Raw genomic sequence first — 18903 nt, forward strand, 5'->3', positions numbered from 1 at the left:
AGTACAAGGGAAAGTATATCAATGTCTAGCAAAAGTCTTCATTTTGCATGAGCCATCTCCTATAGTAATTGTTAAAACGGGACCGCATTCATGCCAGTGCAAAATAAAAAAATTAAATAAATTAAATGAGATTATAAGTGGCATTCATTTTTATATGTATACAAAGATATGGCATTCAATATTATTTAATCATATTGGAGCATTATTAAATCCGATTAGATGGTTAACTTTAAGTGCTGTAATTATTGAATATGATTATGTATAATAACATTGTTATCATTAGTATTCTTATTTATAAGATTTAATTTGTGTACTTAACCTGATTTAAAATAAGTTTAATTCCTTCTATTTAACTTAATTACTGTTAGTTTTTTTTTTAAAAAAAAATTTCATAAGTTTTATACGGGTCCTAATTAAGGGCTTTGATGTAGGCTGTTGGCTGTACACGGTACAATCAAGAAGGGGTTGATGAGGCCATTAAGATGTTTTGAATTCATCCGGCCGTTAGGCCATCAACCTTTTTTTTTTCAAAATAAAAAATCAATTATCTAAACTGAAGAAAATTATACAAATAAGGTAGTTGTTATAGAGTTTGAGGAATGGAAAATTAATAAAGCATCAATTTTGTACAAGGAATGACTGAAAAAAAAGATTGAAGCAGCATACTAATTAATAGTACCATTTTTCCAGATGCTACTGTAATCAGAATGGATCAAGAAGCTATTATTGAGCAAATTCTTGTTACATGTGAGTATGTGGTGATCAATGTGGTTCAAGGATGCAGAAAATGTCGGGACAACTTGAGTAACCCAACATAGCATCAGTTGCAAGAGAGACAAGAATTATACGAACGCAATTTCATGGACATGAAAGCTTAAATTTCATCACGTCCAAGAAAAATTGTGAATATGTAAGAAGTATACCTTTGAATTTTAACATTTTTCATGTGGATTGTCCAGTCTTATATATGCTTTGTGCATTTATTTTTTGTCCCATTTTAATTGTCAATTATTAATACATACAAGTTTCATTTTTATTAGATATTTCACCTACCATATTATCACTTATAATAATTATGTTGTTTATTTAGGGCGTGGCAGCACGTTTGCACTCTTTTACATGTTACTCATTTACCCAAAATAATATACTCCTCTGGTTCTTAATATAGAACCTAATTGTTGAATATAAGACCATTTCTTATATTTATCAATTTTTTCTAAATTACCTTTATGGATACTCCCTCATCCATAATCAAGCAGAAATAGGAGAGAGGATATTAAAGAAGATGATTATGGTGTTTTAGAAAAAACATGTCATTTTTTTATAATTAACCAACTTATCTAACTTTCTTAATCTCATTAAATTAATTAAACAGGTCTTATATCAAGGATCGAAGAAGTACCATTTTTATATGATCATTATCCAAAAGTATGGATGGGGTCTTTATCTTCTTTTACCCCATAGAAGAAACTTACGTGAGTGCATCCAAGTAGGGTGGCATATGCAAACTCATGCAAAACCAATGGTAGCCGCGCTATATATCTTTTGAAAGCAAGCATGTGAATTCCTTCTAATGATGCAGCTTCAAAGTAACATGTATGTACTGCTGAGTGTTCATGCGTTGAAGAGAAATTATAAGTGTAGCCAGAGACTTAAGCTTTGGACGGTCTCAAACCTGCTGCTAAATTGGAGACTACAATCAAATCCGGGCCTGCTTTAATTTATGTGGTGTTATTTACCTCTTTTCTATTCTCGTTATTTTAGTTTTTTCAGTTGTTTTTGTTGTTGGCTTATCCTGCTTTCTTATTTCACTCGTGTTAGGCCGACCTTCTTCTTTGATTCATTTGAGCTTTGCTCAAATTGATCGAGAGTAATTGGCCAGCCTTTTTATTTAATCTTTTTATTTGAATTTGAATAAATTTGACATTTTATCAAAAACAAAAGACTCAAGCAAGCGTTAAATTGAGCGAAATGGTTCAGAAATGAATAAGGTAATATGCAATAATATGAATGAGGTAAAAATGATTTGGGAAAATCCAAAAAAAAAAATAACTGTTGAATTTTAAAATGACAAATTAGGAATTACTACAAAAATATGTTGTTATTTACTTTGTAGGTATAGTCATTTTTTTATAAATATAATAACCAATACTAATTTGTCATTTTAAAATTTAACCGTGATTTTTTAGGATTTTTCCAAATGATTTTTAGTAGTACTATTGGAGCCGCGCCAGGTCATTTTGGTATGGAAAGAAGTCAATGCTTTGGACCGAAAGGTCGGTCAAATGGACACCGATTATCATATTAAAATCGGCTCCATCAATAAAAAGAAGCGATAAACCCCGCCAATCACGCGACGTGCCTGAAGCAAAACCCCACCGCTCCTTCACTCGGTTCACACCCCCAATACCGTTCTTGTTTCTTCTGAGCCCCATTTATACATTTCGCAGCGGAATCCCACACTCGGAAGCTCACAAAGCTCGAAAATTTTGTGGCAATGGAGGACAACGAGGAGGTGGGTGAGGAGTATCTCTTCAAGATTGTCCTAATTGGCGACTCTGCTGTTGGCAAGTCCAATTTGCTCTCTCGCTTTGCTCGCAACGAGTTCGATAACAATTCTAAGGCTACAATTGGGGTTGAGTTTCAGACCCAAGCTGTGGAAATTGATGGCAAAGAAGTTAAGGCTCAGATCTGGGACACTGCTGGCCAAGAACGATTCAGAGCTGTCACTTCTGCTTACTACAGAGGTGCTGTTGGGGCTCTCGTTGTTTACGATATCAGTAGGAGAAGCACTTTTGATAGCACCAAAAGGTGGCTCGAGGAGCTTTCTAGTATGTTTATTCTAACACGCTGCTCTTAATTTCTGTTTGCTTTTATCTTTATCTGATATCGACATGATAAGATTAAATATGCAGTGTATGAATGTAAGTTGAAATATCATGGTGTGTCTAGCGTAAGTGTTCTAAATTCTATACCGTGTTTTTCTTTTTGAACTACTGGTGATTCATGGATCTGTTTCATTTCTCCTGATAGTTTTGAAAGGGAAAGCAGGCTTGCCTTGTTCCTCTCCTTTTGTTTTCACGACTTCTGTTATTGGTGAATCTGCTTCGAGGGGTTTACTAGTATAATTAAAAAGGATTTTAAATAATAGTCAGCTGTATTAGATGAATTCTTAAGAAAGTATAACTAATAATGCAAACGAATGAACGTCAATAATCTCAATTGTTGATGCATTTGTTGTGAAACATTTTTAAGGTCTACAGCTGTTGATCAACTCAATGTGTGCGTACTGCATTGTTTGGTTGAAGAATTTAAAAGGATCAAGCAAGTCATTCTCAATAGATGAAAGCTATCTTGAAAACCGGATAGAGCCCCTAATCCGAATTAATTAGGATTGTTGGTAACAGTTGCGTACATTATGTAGCATCTCTTCTCATCATGCATTTGACATTTTGCTAGATGTTGCTTCAGTTTACTTCTTTGTTACTGTTACTCTCTGCTCTTAATTTTGGTTTGCTTTCATTGTTTTCTTGTTTTGGATTGCACTCAGAAGGAAAGTAGGCCTTCCCTTTTCCTCAGTTTTGCTTTCATGGTGATTAATTGTTTTGTAAGTGAAGTTAAATCAGAGTTGGGTTTCCTTCTTTATGTAATGCCTCTGCAATTCAATGTAGTAGGGTTTTTGTTACTTAAATTAGTTGCTGGCACTTGCTTAGCTGTTTGTTATTTCTTTCTTTATTGGAACAGAATATATATGAAAATAAGTCAATGAAAGTTCGGGTGGTTTTCATGGGGATATTATACCCAAATAACTACTTATGATCTGATGAGAAATTTTATAATAGAAATGAACTGTGCTTGTTAACTGATGATAAAAATGTCTGGCCAAGAAAAAACTGATGATAAAAGAATGTCATAAAATTATAATTTTGGAACTTATTCAAACTGGTAAAGTGACAGAGATGCTATCAATGATGGACCATCCATGTACATAATGGAATTGACAGCTTGTTTGGTGGCATTTATAAGGTTTATTAATTAATGTTATAGATGGTTGGAGTTTGAAGAACAAGGGGGTTTTTTTTTTTTGGGGAAGTTGGAAGATTCTTTTCTATTGGACATGAATAGCATTTTGCCTATAGCGTTAGATACACAATTAATTGAGATGACCTGTCTTCTTTGATGATGTTTACTAGAGTGCAATTTCTTAAGCCCATTTGGTATAAAAATAAAAAATAGACTCCGTTTCTAACGCAAAGAAAATGAAATATGCAATGTTTACTATGTCATTCGGATCGTTATCAACAGTGGCTTTTTTAATTCTTCTTTTTCTACCCATGGCAATGAGTGTCATTTTTTGCTTCATTCCCTCTCTATACGTAGCATTTGATATACCAAAGAGCTCCAAAGTGTTTGCTGTAATTTTTCTTTTTCAAAAATAGGAACAAGTGCCAAAGCACCCCCTAAAAATTAAAGAACTGAATCAGTTTGGCTTAGACTGCCTTCTAAGTAGAAAGAATAAGCATACCCAAGAATTTCTTTGCTGATAATTAACCCTTGATTTGCAGAATCGTTATTTAATGTGCTTATGATGATGAAACATCTATCAAAACAATTCTCAAGATCTCCCCCCCCCCCTTGGTTTTAAATAAGACTTCATTTTGAGGCCTGTATGGTTTGCCTTGCCATGTCATCTTTGATGCGACTTGAAACATTATGTAGTTACTTACTCTTCATTTAATGAATTGTTGTTTTGAAGTTCACGAGTTTCTGACTCTTGCATGAACGACCCTGCAGTTCATTGTGATACCACAGTGGCAAGAATGTTGGTGGGGAATAAGTGTGACCTGGAGAATATCAGAGAGGTTAGCATAGAGGATGGCAAAGGCCTCGCAGAAGCAGAAGGCTTGTTCTTCATGGAGACATCTGCACTTGATTCTACCAATGTTCAAACAGCTTTCGAGATTGTTATCAGGGAAATCTACAACAATATCAGCCGGAAAGTGTTGAACTCTGATTCTTACAAGGCCGAACTGTCTGTGAATCGAGTCAACCTCGCTAACGGGGCGGGATCAAAGCAAGGCCGGCTGAATTTTTCATGCTGTTCTTCATGAGCCTTGTTCCAGACTTGGTTTTGTTACTGCCGTGGATATTTTCGGTGTAGCCTTCCTTTACTTTTCCTTGATAGTATGAAATCTCCTCATCCTCTGTTGTGCCCCCCCAAAACAAAGGAGGTCAATATTTTTTCTAAAGGTTCACATATTGCAAAGCATGTTATTCATTTTCAATTTACTAGACCTTCTTCCTTAATTCTTGAGGCCCTTGATCCTGATGTGACTGAGACGGTACAAAAAAGGAGTATACTCTTCCTTATATCCATATGACCAAAAGCCTATTTGGACGAGTTTCATATGATTTCTCCCTGCCACCCTTGGTTTCCATCCATTTCTTGGATGGGATGATTAAATTTAGATGGTTTAGGCGTAATATTCTATAAAATGATTTTTTTTTTCACTTGCTTTATAATGCATATTTAAATTGTTCAAGTTGAATGCATGCTTGTTTAACTTTAAAAGAAAATGAAAAAATGATGTTGGTAAACCAAACATGAAACAACCATCACTTGCTTAAATCCTATTTTGATCAACTACTTGGATTAGCTTTTAGAAATAATTACTTAAAAAGTTAATTTAAGTGGTTAGTCAAAATAAAGGAAAATCATTTTTTTTCTTGTTAATTTGAGATATGGTTGTTTCATGTTATCTTATAAGAGCCACATTTTTCAAATAAACACATCCTAAATTTGAATAGTTTGGATTATTTATTTTATTGTTTTAAATTTTTAATAACCTTTTATAAAATATTAAAAATGACTAGTTTAAATATAAGAAAATAGTTTAAATGAGAAGTGGTGAATTCTAAATTTAATTTGTGACGACAGGCTTTGTGGTTAAGGCTAATTAGGAACGGAAAGAAAATCAAACTCAGATGAGCTTGGCTTTTATTTGTTATTTCAAACAAATATTGAGCTTTTAATTATTTTAGCTAGTTCAACATTTTAATTAAGTAATTATAATTTTTGACAAATCTCACATCTAAATCAACTGAGAGCCTGTTTGGTTAAGCGGTGGGATATCAAATAAGCCCGTTTAAATTCAAATAAGTGCTTATGAAGCATGTTTAGGGTGTTTGGACGATTTTTATAAAATCCCGATGAATCATGATTTTAACCTTTCACCGCACTTTTAGGATAAGCAATAAGAAGTAGCTTTTGCGTTTGAAAAATCCCAATGAATCTTCAGTAACTAAATTTTCTCTAATCTACCGCTCATTCTAATAGTAATTATTTTAATTTTTTTTATATTTTCATTCATCTCTTATTTATATGGGGTCTTTTATTTAATATTTGTACTACACATAAATTTTGTAAGTAATTTTAAATAATAATAATTTTAACATAAAATAATATTTAAATATTCATGTCATTTATTAAATTATATTTAATAAAATTTAATATTTAATAAAATTTATTATTAAATATAATAATTATGAAAATGTAAACAACTTTATTAACTTCATGTCCTTTTAGTAATTATACACCCATAAGTGATTTTAATAAATAAAAACCAAATATAATAACAATTCTTAAAATCACTTATAAAAAAAATATCCAAATATAATCACGATTAACTAGTGTCACTTATAGCCAGTATCATTTATAAAATTCACGATTATCTAAAATCACAGTTGTTCACCGCTAATCCAAACGGGCACTGAACAGTTATAATTCATTTTAAATGATATTCTTGTGTTTAATATTGAAAAAATTGTAGACCCTTGAGCTTGGTTTACTTTTACAACGTGTGTGTATACATCTACATAAGTGTTTGTCATCAAACACTTTATTAAAAATATTATATTCATTTTCTTAACAACTTAATACCACATTATTAGATGGTCCAAAAGAGTTCCTTTTCCACCCTATGCCATCTTATGTTGACCTGTGATCTTAATAGTAAATAATTAGTTCAATTATATCCTTAATATAGAAATTATACAACCAATTTGATGATATTAAAAAATTAGTTATTTGTCACAAATATGTGTTAGTCTTCTTAAACTAATTTGAAAATATTAAAACAATTAATTAAGTTAATTATTTGTCACAAATGCAGTCTTCTTAAAATATCCTCTCCAATCACACTTAACAGAAGTATTTTGAGAAAAGATTAGGAACAAAATAGATTAAGATATTATATTTAGGATCAAATCTAACCCTTCCAGCTAGCTCTTATATTAAGAACAGGAGATAGCATTTTTTTTTTTGGGGTTTTGACGTGGAAATTTGTATCAAGACTAACTTTATTTCTGCAATTAAGTGAATGCTACCACTTTAAGAAATAAGTTAAATGACCCACGTGATTGTGGGAAGCTTCAGGGAAGCTTGATTTGTATCTCAATCTTGTAGGCTTAGTCCCCAAGGCTCCCTCATTCCAGGTTTAATTCTGCAGATCTAAGCTTTTCTTTACTGCCTCGGAAGGTTGCAATAAAGCTATCAATACTCTGTAGCTCCCATCCTCAAACAAGAGGAAAAGAAGAAAATTTGTGAAATACAGATTATACTTCAATGCGCTCAAATTTAATCATAAGGCAAACATAACCTAGCTCAAATCATAACAGAAGCTTTGCAGGTCGCTGATTGGATGACAGAGTTTGCTCTGCAGCTGCAAATTGGTTTGCATTTTTTTTTGGTTGGTTGCTCGGAATATCCTCCCACCCGCATAATAAAAGACTAATCTCTTACTGTTTGCATGTTTTTTATATAAACGGAAAACACGTGTGCTATTGATATAATCAAAAAATATTTTTTTAACCTCATTAAATATCCATCTTACACGTAACATCCAAGAAAAGAATGAAATTCTAATAACATGAGCACCTGCACATAACCTATACAACCTAATTTCTATTGCGCGATACTAAAAGCATAGTTTCAATCGTAAAAGAGGAGAGGAGTTGAAAATTGGACCCTCTACAATCATATAAAGTCATACATTCAAGGAGAAAGTGACATTAAAAGAGTGTCTGTGGATGACATGTACCTCTGTTCAAGCTCATTCTCTTTCATCTCTATCTCTCTCTGAATGCATCATATGTCATCACTTATAAGTGTAAAGGATTTGAATTGGTCCTTACGGTTTCCTCAAGGCAGATGCTGCCCCATTACAATGGCCATCACAATGCCGATACCAGCCCCTATTGATGCGCCCACTGCTGCGGAATTCAACGAATTTGCCTTCGCTGTGGCATCTTTACTTGCATCGATTGACATTGGATGTTCTCGTGCCAACTCCATCATTAGTCTATCTCTAGCAAGTTCCTGTAATAAAGGAATTAACAATGAAATTACTATTATCCATGTTTGTTATAAATTTTGCTCTATCAAATGAACAAGTAAACCGATTCGCTTATGGAAAACCCTTCACAGCTAGCTCTTCCTGGAGTTGACAACCACCAATCCTGATACTGATTGATAGACACGTAAGAGGGATGGGGAAACCCTCCTAGGAGAACCAATCCACTTGAATATCACATGAAGCATCACATATTACTCAATGTGAAAGTTCAACTAGATGTCACATATTATGTTGGTTCACATAAGAAAGCTATAAATTTCACGCTCCTAATTTGAATTTACATCACACCCCGCTTATTGACTTTGCACATTCAAACTTGAATCTTTGGACGAAATTTCTAAAAAGAAGCTTCACTTAAACCTCAATTTGACTGCATTAGACCTTTCGATTGTGAACTACTCAATGACTGACCAGTTTTTGCAACTTTTGTTTGCATGTCCTTTCCTAATTTTTTGTTTCAGATATAGGAAAAAATATAAACAAATAAAGTAAAATGTCATGTACATGTCAAAATAAGAATATTAATTGAGAACAAAGAGATCTGATACTATGACAAAAGATTCTCACCTGAAATGAAGCCTCTTCGTGATTACGTAGAACGCTGTGGACCCGCTGACAGAGGGAGTTAACACCTTCAACTGGAAAAACAATTTCCTTTCTCCGGAAAGGCCTCCTAACAACATTAATAGGAGCAAATAAAAGCTTTTGAACACCAATTCTTCTATTGAGTTTTTCATTGCTCACATGTGGTGACAAGGAAGCCTCAGAAACAGTAGCCATAACATATGGACTGGAATTTAAAACTTCAGTTGTGCTTGGAGATGCTTGGTATGCTTTTAAAACTGCTTCAATTGCAGCCCTTTGGTGGTGTGCACTAACAGAGAATTTGTTTGTTATTGCAAGAACACAAGGAATCCCAAGAGATTTAGCCTCATCCAGAAACAGGGACAGGACAGGCTTTTGTTCAGGCACACTGGAAGTATTGTATCGAGGTATGGTATGTGATAGATTATGAACAAAAACAATCAAATCTGTCTTCGAACTCAGATCACGGATTCCCAACCAGAGTTCATCCTTGAAGCGAGAACTTTCTTTATTCAGCTCCTGCAAAACAATGGGATTGCAAGTGAGTGAGTGTTGCCATACACAAACAAAGAAACCAGTTGAAGAGATGGCTGAAAAGTTGATCCATAGACTGGGCCTTGCAACTTATCTCTTTATTGACAATAGAATTGTACATATATAACTTAGGAATTATATAACCAACCACACAACATGCACATCATATCAGCAAAATATCTGTTATCAGAGAGAAAGGAGAGAACGAACATCTCAAAAGGCAAGTTTTGGGGGGAAAAAACAATTTTGAAAGTTAAGGCTTCTGAATTAGGAGTGTTATAGGATAAGTATCAGCATACACGAGGTTTAGAGTTTATTATTGTCCAAGTGTTTTTAAGTTATTTCTCGAGATTATATAGCACATAGATAGTGTATGTTGGAGGAAATTTGGTCTCTTGGAAAAGCAAGAAAGAATATGTGGTTGCAGGGTCTTTGTTGAGCATGGGCCTCAGTATACTTATGTCAGAAAGAAAGCCCATATGTAAACCGATCTACGTGAGGGGGCATGAGTTGTTTGTTGAGGGTAATTGTGGCATTTACTTGGGGGACGGTTAGAGAGGGAAAGGATATATGTGAGGATTGGTCATGGAGAGAGGCACGAAAATAGTTTGAGAGTGGTGAGGAGAGTGGTGTTCTCGAATACACCAGGCCACCGGGTTGTATCTTCCATGAGGTTATACCCTGTGAATTGTTTTCTGTTCAGTGAGTAATATAGGAGCCGGAGTAATTTCCATCAGTCTTGCACAGAATCTAAAATCATGCCATGTCCTAGCAAAACATCTGAGCTTATTTGGCTAAAGCAATATCGTCTGGAGTTGAAGTTCGGAAGTATTGATGAGAGGGACTTGGTTTTTGACAACCAGGCAGCAACGTATATTGCTTCTAATCCAGTGATTCATGAGAGGACCAAATATATTGAAGTTAAATTGTCACTTCAATAAGAGAAAATATTCAATCCGGACATCTTGTTACCAAAATTGCAACTCAAATGATCAACAAGCAAATTTACTTCCTCTCTTAGAGGCCCTCCAACTTGCATCAGTATCTCAATTTCAATTCAAACATGGGTTTGATTCACACCATGTTCTGAAATTAACTATGTGTAACAAGCTTGGTGCAAATCACCTTTAGATACTCCAAATTGAAAGGGATTGTTAGAATAGCAGTACTAGTATACGGTCTAGTATAGCCTCTAGGGTTTAAGTAGTACATTGCGCTGCACTGTACCTGTCCCTTTCCACATTTTTCGCCCCCTATATATAGACGTGTAGAGGAGGGAACAAACAAAACTTAAATTCATTCGGCTACTTTTTTATCTAGTACTCCCTCCATTCTTTTCTCTAAGAGACAGTTAATCGTTGATTAAAAAAAAGATAAAATTGGTTAGAGACAATAAGTATGTAAAAGCTATAAACTTTTTTTTTCAAATAAGAAATACCCTCACTTATAGGGTGAGAAAGAGTATAAGAGAAACAATAAGGAGATTATTAGAATAAAGAAGATTGTGAGAGAGAATGTGTGGTGGAGAGAAAGTGTGAGTGAAAGGATTGATACTTCAAGGGCTGTGTGATAATAAATGCATTGATATTAAAATAAGTAATTAAATGGGGACAAAATGGGAAATAAACAGAAAATTTGAGACATACTCTAATGCTATGTTTGGATGGAGAGAAAAGGAGGGAGGAAGAAAAACTAAGAAGGAAAATGGGAGGAGAAATGGTTTTTTTCCTGTTTGGATGAGGGAAGAAAAGTGGGAGGAAAGAAAAGTTGGCGAGAAAATGAGGTGGGTCCTACAACCTATTTTCCTCCCAACTTTTTTCTCCATATATAGAGAGAGAAAATAAGAAGAAAACATATTTTTCCTCTCTACCCTTACATATATTTTTTCAGCAAATAATACCTATTTATGTTTTTCTTCATTTTTTCTCTTTATTTATTATTATCAAGTCTTTCTTCTGTGTTTGCTTGATTAAAAAAATAAAATAATTAAAATTAAAAAAATCCTTCTAAAATGAACTGAAGGGAAAAACAAGTAGTGTTTCGGTTTTTTTAGTATTACATTACACAAAATGTTATTTTTTTCTTTTGACAAAATATTTCATATTAAAATATAATAACATGATAATATATCTTTATCAAATAATTTGATTTTAAATTATCTGATTATGTTAATGTAAATATGGTTTTTTATTATGATATTTAATTTGATTTTAATCAAGATATATTTTGATATAACAGAAAAGATATTTTAGTCATTTATATATTTACTTATTTTCTTTTCTTTCTATTTTCTCTTGTCCATCCAAACATAAGAGGTGATAATATTTTCTCTCTAATTTTCTCTTCTCTTCATTTTCTCTCCTCTCATGTTCTTTCCTCTCAACTTTTCTTCCCATCCAAACAGATGGTAAATGACTCTTATAAATAAAAACAAGCAATAGGTGGAAGTTGTTCCTCATAAAAAGCGGAGAGAGCATCTTCTCTTTTATCAAATTTATCAGCAGTGATTTCCATATGGCATCCCACTCATTTGAAAGTTCTGAATCAAACTAGGGGCCAATTCACCAGTTTCCCAGTTGAACTGATTAGTTCAGTCCAATTTTCATAACCTTGGAAACCAACATAAGTAAATCCTAAATAAAATGAACAGATCAAGATAGAAAGGGGGGAAGACCTGCATGTTTATTCCAGCAGAATCATAGTAGTATAAGCCATCCGCAATACCTTCTTGCACATCAACCTCTGGAATGAGAACCTCATTGGTAGTAGTATTTACTTTACCTTTGTTCAAGATTGCCTTTAAAAGTGTAGTTTTGCCAGAACCCTGCATCCAACTATAGCAAGTCAAGACATGTCTAGTGTGAAATGAAATAGATCCTAGGGGGAAAAAAATATTTATACCTCAAGGCCAACTAACGGACCCTACGAATTCTAACATGGACCTCTTTGGAGACAGTAGTAAAATCACTGGTACAGAATATTAAAAAATTATTCAAACTCTCAGGACGGATGGATTTCTCCTTCTCAATAGGCCCTGAAGTATGTTCTCCAACAAGACTGTCTGCATCTGAATTTATGGAAGGAAAAACAGGCATCAAAGAGTCTAACACTGTTAGGTGCTTCGGTGGGCTTCGTAACGGAGGACCAACTAGTACTCTCATCTTCTGTAAGTCAGGTTGGCTTCCATGATTTGAAGAATATTTTGGAGCAGAAGGAAAGGATTCAACTGTAGTTGAACACCTATTTAAGAAGAAAAAATACACATAACATAACTATATGTTCAACCTATTTTATATAAAGTAATGAAAAAACAGTAACTTGAGAAAAGGCACCATTTTATGCCTTGACTAACCAGTTCTAGACGATTTACAATGAAAATGCATATATAGAATAACTGACAAAATACTTTAAAATTGTATCATCCCATGCCGCCAATCAAGCAATCTAGATTGATATTATTTTTGCACAGCAAGCCCCAAAACAAACAACATTATACATAAGTATATTAAGAAAGTAGCTAATGTTTAACAGATGAAATATATTGGTGCAACTACTACCTACTCTTCACTTCAGAGACCAACCTAGTAAGGGATCCAAAATCTATAGTCCATTATATTATATGCGACTAAGTGACAAATATTTGCCTAATGTTTTCCCTCTATTTTTGGCCCCATCCATTATGGGGCACAAGAACCACAGTTTCTCTGACCTCAAGTTCTCGGATTGCAACAGTCATCAAGGCATCAAATTTTCTATTCCAAGAGGACACTTTTAAGCCACTCCATTCCAATTTTATCCATCTTAGGAGCTTGCTATCACAATCCTCTAGCTTTTCTCAAAGATCTCTTGTTTTTGGCGAATTACAAGACCTAATTGTTTCTGATATCTAATGTTTGCTATCATTCAATTCATTCATTGCAAAACACAATGTCTAGTCCTCACTCTATTCACTTCCTCCACCTCCCACCAAAAAACAAAATATCTGAGCAGGAAAACTTGCCAAAACTCAATAAATGAAATTGTTTATATGTAGTGTATTGTAGGGAAATGCCAATACCAGTTACCATTCACTTGAGCATGGACAAGAGAGCACAGATGCAAACCAAAACCACTAATGTCAACTTTCAGGGGTTCTCCATTTTTTGAACCAGGCACACCATTCCATCCCAGAGGAACAATTGAAGTTGCGGTGCGAATAACTGGAGACTCCACTATATGGCCAAGTTCAACAGTCCCAGCAATTGCAAGGCCAAGCCATTGCTGTAAATGAGGAAGCTGCTGCCACTGCTCAATTCCTAAGAAGCGTGATGCATCGTCACTCATGCACAAGTCATAGATTCTGCAACCACAAGGGAAAAGCGGACACAAGAATGGTTAACAATTTTGAAGTTGAAATATTAATGCAGCAAAAGTGCTTTATCAAAAGATATAAAGAAAAAAAGCCAATGTAGGAATAATAGTTTTTATGAAATTGTAAGGGATAGCTCATGGTTATGGAGGTAATTTAGTCACACATGGCTTAGACATTCACTTACTTAAAACCTTCAACTATGAAACGGCATATGTCCAAGGAAAATATATACATATGTATGTATATAAATGTAGTTTCCCAGATTCTACATTGGGGCACTGAAGAGTCCTGCCGAATTGGAATATCTAAACGAAAACATCTTCCAAGCAGTCTTCTTAATAAAAAACATCATGGATTCCTGATAATCTAGGAATATAAATTCCATGCATAGAGTTTGTCCAATAAAACTTCTGCCCGACAAATAAAAGACAAAATTTCCAAAATCTAGAAACATATCAAAGGCAACTGCAGATGTGCTGTACCTCTTCCTTTGCACACATCATGATGCGTTCCATCCAATATCCAGAGACAATTTATAACAATTCAGGATGGTGAACAAGCATAACTTATCTTTTATATAGCTGAAATTATTAATATTTACAATTACAATAATTACCTTTGAAATCGAGACCGGTATGACTTCATTGAATGTGATTGAAATCTTTCCTTCAGCTCCGCAATAAGAGATCCAACCTGAAAATGTCTTTGCCAGAAGAAAGCAAACAAAATGAGAGAACTTCTTCATTCATGAATACAAAGTTGGAATCCTTAAACAATTTTAGATGCTTTTGGACTTAAAGCCCAGCAGAAACTATACAAAAGATAGATAAGCAAGGAAGCTCATACCGATGTTAACTTTGAGTACTCCGCACCTGATAGTGTCTCCACTGAGGAGTTTCCCAATAAATAAAGCTGTTTTACATGAAATAGGCTCAGGTGGATGCATTATTCCATTAAAGGAAATAACACATGGCTAGTGTGTAAAAATAAACTGAAGATTGTACATTAATTGAGGTAAGTAGCACATTATTGAGGAAAAACAAGGAAAGATTGCACAGGTTATACTGAAGATTATACCTGCCCAAATGGAACATATGAAGGCAAATATGGCACTCTGTGCCATGTCCTTTTATCTCCAATGACAGTATTGCTCTTGGTGTCTGTTTTCTCATTTGTCGTTGCCTCCATTGCATGTTTGTCAGTGTTGGGAAGGGGCTTAAGTGATATACTATCAGAACCCTCTTGTATTTCAAGAGACTGCGGTTCAACCACTTCCTCCTCAATTAAAGTAGAGGCAAGAGAATCAGGCACTAAAGTTGTTTCCATAGAACTAGCTTGGCTTTCTCGGTGTTTACTGAGTTGTCTTCTCAACCCTTGCAAAGGAACTAGCCTAGAGAGTCTCCAGAAGGATCTCTGCACAGGACCCATCCCCAAAACCAACCGCTCTCTCCCATTCTCTTTATCCTTTTCTGCCCCTTGTTCATTTGTTTTTAGCAGCAAGCCATTAATTTCATCTTCACGAGGCACCAACTGAGGCTGAGCATTATAATGATGAAAATAAGCCGGAGACAAAATACGGGGAACCAGATCCTCTGGGATACAGTAACTCTTGAAATGATGCTGCCAGCCTTTTCGATTAACATAACTAGAAAAAGAGGGGAAAGGAGGGGAAATTAATATATTCATATACCATAACTTATAAATTTATTAGTTCAAGTTTAACGAAAGGAGTGGAATGAAAACAATTAAGACTGGGGGAAGGGGCAAAAACAAGAAAAACGTACTCCTTCAGAGCAGCATTTCCAACAGGAGAGCTGAGAAAACGTTATGCATTTGACAGAGACCTTCTCATTCTCCTTTGAAGGAGATGTAGCAGCAACCACCCTCAAAATGGCAAGGGTAGCTAATGCAGCTACCTACACAAAACCAAGGAACTGAGCGTAAGAAAACTTCTTAAATATACCATAAAGCATTTTTGTAAAATAAAGTGAGTGAAAAAACATACAGCTCCACCAAGTGAATGGCCACATAAAACAAGTTTGCGTTTTTTCTTCTGAGCAAGCCTATACAATTCCAAAGCAGGTATTCCTTTTGCGCGAGCCATAAAACCCTGAGAAATAATATCAGAGGCAATTATTAGAAACAAGAGACCGCAAGTTTACATATCCATATGACCAAGCAGATAGAATTTAGGATTCCAGTGGTCATGAATTTCTTTGACCAAATCACATAATAACTTCCTTGATTGAAACATGATGCATCTAATGAGATAATTAAAACGTAAAAGGATAAAGAAATCCATGATGATTGAACCACAAACCAATCAAAGCAGAAAAAATTCAGTAAACAAATCGAAGACGTTCACAATAGAGAACAGTCACATTTACCCGATGAGCAGCAGGTAGGGATTTATTCCTCAACTGTTTAGACCTTGATTCTAGGGGCCACATGGTCTCCGCTTTACCATTTTGGTTTCCATCCTGGTCAAGTTCAGTTGCCGCATGGCCTTCAGGTTCCTCAACAGCATCCTCATGAAAGATTGCACCTTGAAGTATATTTGCATCAGCAATAACATCCCTTTCAAGAAAGAGATAAATAAACGTAATATTCTTGAATATATTCCTGAAAGTTATAATGCCTTAGGAGGATGAGACAAAGGATTGTCTAAAAAAAGTACCCACTTGTACTGCTTTGTTCCTATAAAGGAAGCAAACAATGTGTCTCCGGCCTCTGCCAACAAATACCTGCTACCACATCATCAATCAAATCACTATTTGTAAAATTTATAGATATCAAATTTAAACGTGAATGATCTTCAATAGTTAAACACCATAAAACACTGATGAAACATGTAAGCACATGTACTACTTAGTAGGAAAACACAACCAACTAAATTGCAAACAAAATGACTGCTATTACATAAACATTTCTCTTAAAAATTGGGAGCTCTCACAGATTTCACATCTTAGAAGGTATGGGAAACTACTAAAATAATCTGAGTGAAAGACTATTCTAAATTATAAAATGATAACAATAAAAGGTCTCCAGATATCAATATTAAATGTCAGATGTGCAATTAATGAAGCATAACAGAGAATTCAGAAATAATAAATAAAAAAACAAAATTTGACAAAATTAAAAAAAATATATATTAAGAATAGCAAACCTATGAGGAACATGATCTGATGAAGGTTGTACCCGCTCCAAAGAAACAACTTGTCCACCAAAATCAGCCTTGAATTTATTTACAGCTCGAATCAACTCAGTGGCAGGTCTCTATGATGAGGAAGGGCAAACATATAAGTACTAGTAATTCACAGATCATACTTAATTAAGAGATATTCAGGCAATATAAAAATAGACCCTCATTAAGGCTCCAAAGTGGTCATAAGCGTTTGTAAGAAGGGAATATATGATTCAAGCACTTCCTAGATCTTATGTAATTAATCAATATCATTGACTCTTTGTCCATAGGGACCCAACAGAGTCAAAAGAAACGTTAATTCTTGTTAATACGTTCCAAAATTTAAATGAAGGAATGGAATTGGAGGGTAATTAGTTCCATCCCTTACCCCACAAATCAGTAATATTTGTCCCCCAGGAAAATTAACACCAAGATTTACAATTCAGATGACTCGTATTCAAACACTTCGCCAAAGGCTAAGCTCAACCTTATCTAAGGGGTTCTGATAAAACAATCCGCAATTTGGCGTAGTTATCCTTACAAACAAACTTCCCATTCAGCTTCCTTACCATTGGTGGTGTCAAACAAACAAACAAACAACCTGTAATTTTTGTTACCACTTCCTTATAATTCAAGCCAAAAAATGTATTTCAAGTGACTTTTATCATTAAATTCCTTTAAAAGATAAAAAATTATAGTTGTCTCCGAGGTCAATACCAGTTGAACAGGCAAACTACCTTGTAAACGCACTCAGAGAGAACCATGCAACAAAGAATTTCCTGCAACTCGGAAACTGACTCGGCCTTGATAGCACGGCAGAGATCCTGAAGCTGCTTCTTCCTTCGCTCGTATTCCTCCTGAATCTTCTTCTTCTGCTCCCGCTCGTTGCTCCACGGCCACTTCATCCGCCATTGCAGTGGCCCCCAAGAGACCTTCAACAGCTTGGCTCGCTGATCTCTGATCCACGGTTCCACTCGGCTCTGGATGAACTCCATGGAGATAGACGCTCAGGATCGGAATCTACCAACCTGACTGGACTAAACTGAATTCAAAATCGAAGGAAGATTTGCTTCGTTCAATCTCTCTTTTAATGCAACCAGAGAAACGGCATCCTCTCTATACGCGGAGGAATATCCAGCCATCTACTCATCAGTCGGTCTCTCACTTCCTCACGCCAATTTTCTTGGCCCTTTGCTGGTTTTTGGGCAATTGGCATTTTTTTTTTCTTTTTCCAATTTTAATTTAACGTTAAACATTTCAAAATTGAAGGTCATATTATTCTTAATATAAATCTTATTTGATTTTTTTTAGATTTAAATATAAAACTTAAATCCATTTTTTCTTATATTTATATATTTTTTAAAATAATTCTTTTAACAATGATAGTTCTAGTTAATATACTTGTTAGCAAGATATTTTAAAAAACACAACACATATTTATTACAAATAACTAACTTAACTTCTTTCATTAATCTTCTCAAATTAGTCAACTATTCTTATAATTAGACAAGAGGTAGTAGTATGCAATCAAAATATTAAATATGAAATTGAATTCTACCGACCCATTGATTAAATTTGCTAATTTATGTGAGCCGGGTCAAAAGTATGGAGTATAATTAAATTTAATATTAAACGTTTCAAAGTCATATATCATATATATATATAATATATATAATTAAAATACTGAATCCGAAACTGAATTCCATTGACTGATTAATTTTTTTAATTTATTAAGGTGTCTAAAAAATATGAAGCATGTTGAAAAACGTATATATAATTGGACAAATTAATTTGTTAACATTTATAATTTTATCTTATTTTTAGTCACATCATTG

At 34.4% G+C, this 18903-nt stretch overlaps 1 protein-coding gene and 1 pseudogene across 1 annotated transcript; one reads left to right on the forward strand and one right to left on the reverse strand.

The window, feature by feature from the left end:
• The first annotated feature begins 2363 nt into the window (after positions 1-2363).
• On the forward strand, positions 2364-5345 carry LOC114733968 (ras-related protein RABA5c). The gene is made up of 2 exons (XM_028921450.1): positions 2364-2831; positions 4795-5345. The coding sequence occupies exons 1-2, from the start codon at positions 2498-2500 to the stop codon at positions 5109-5111; spliced, it is 651 nt and encodes a 216-aa protein (XP_028777283.1). The 5' UTR covers positions 2364-2497; the 3' UTR covers positions 5112-5345.
• A 2555-nt stretch (positions 5346-7900) lies between these two features.
• Positions 7901-18238, reverse strand: LOC114734195 (uncharacterized; annotated as a pseudogene).
• Positions 18239-18903: the final 665 nt, after the last annotated feature.

This window comes from Neltuma alba, unplaced genomic scaffold (genome assembly GCF_004799145.2).
Source record: "Neltuma alba isolate B1F8T4 unplaced genomic scaffold, ASM479914v2 tig00002618_pilon, whole genome shotgun sequence".
Lineage (NCBI taxonomy): Eukaryota > Viridiplantae > Streptophyta > Magnoliopsida > Fabales > Fabaceae > Neltuma > Neltuma alba.

What these genes read in the sequence shown, in the direction of transcription:
- LOC114733968 (XM_028921450.1), top strand. Translation starts at nt 2,498, where the DNA reads ATGGAGGACAACGAGGAGGTGGGTGAGGAGTATCTCTTCAAGATTGTC. An exon ending in GTGGCTCGAGGAGCTTTCTA is followed by an intron (nt 2,832 to 4,794) that starts GTATGTTTATTC and finishes ACGACCCTGCAG; the next exon opens with TTCATTGTGATACCACAGTG.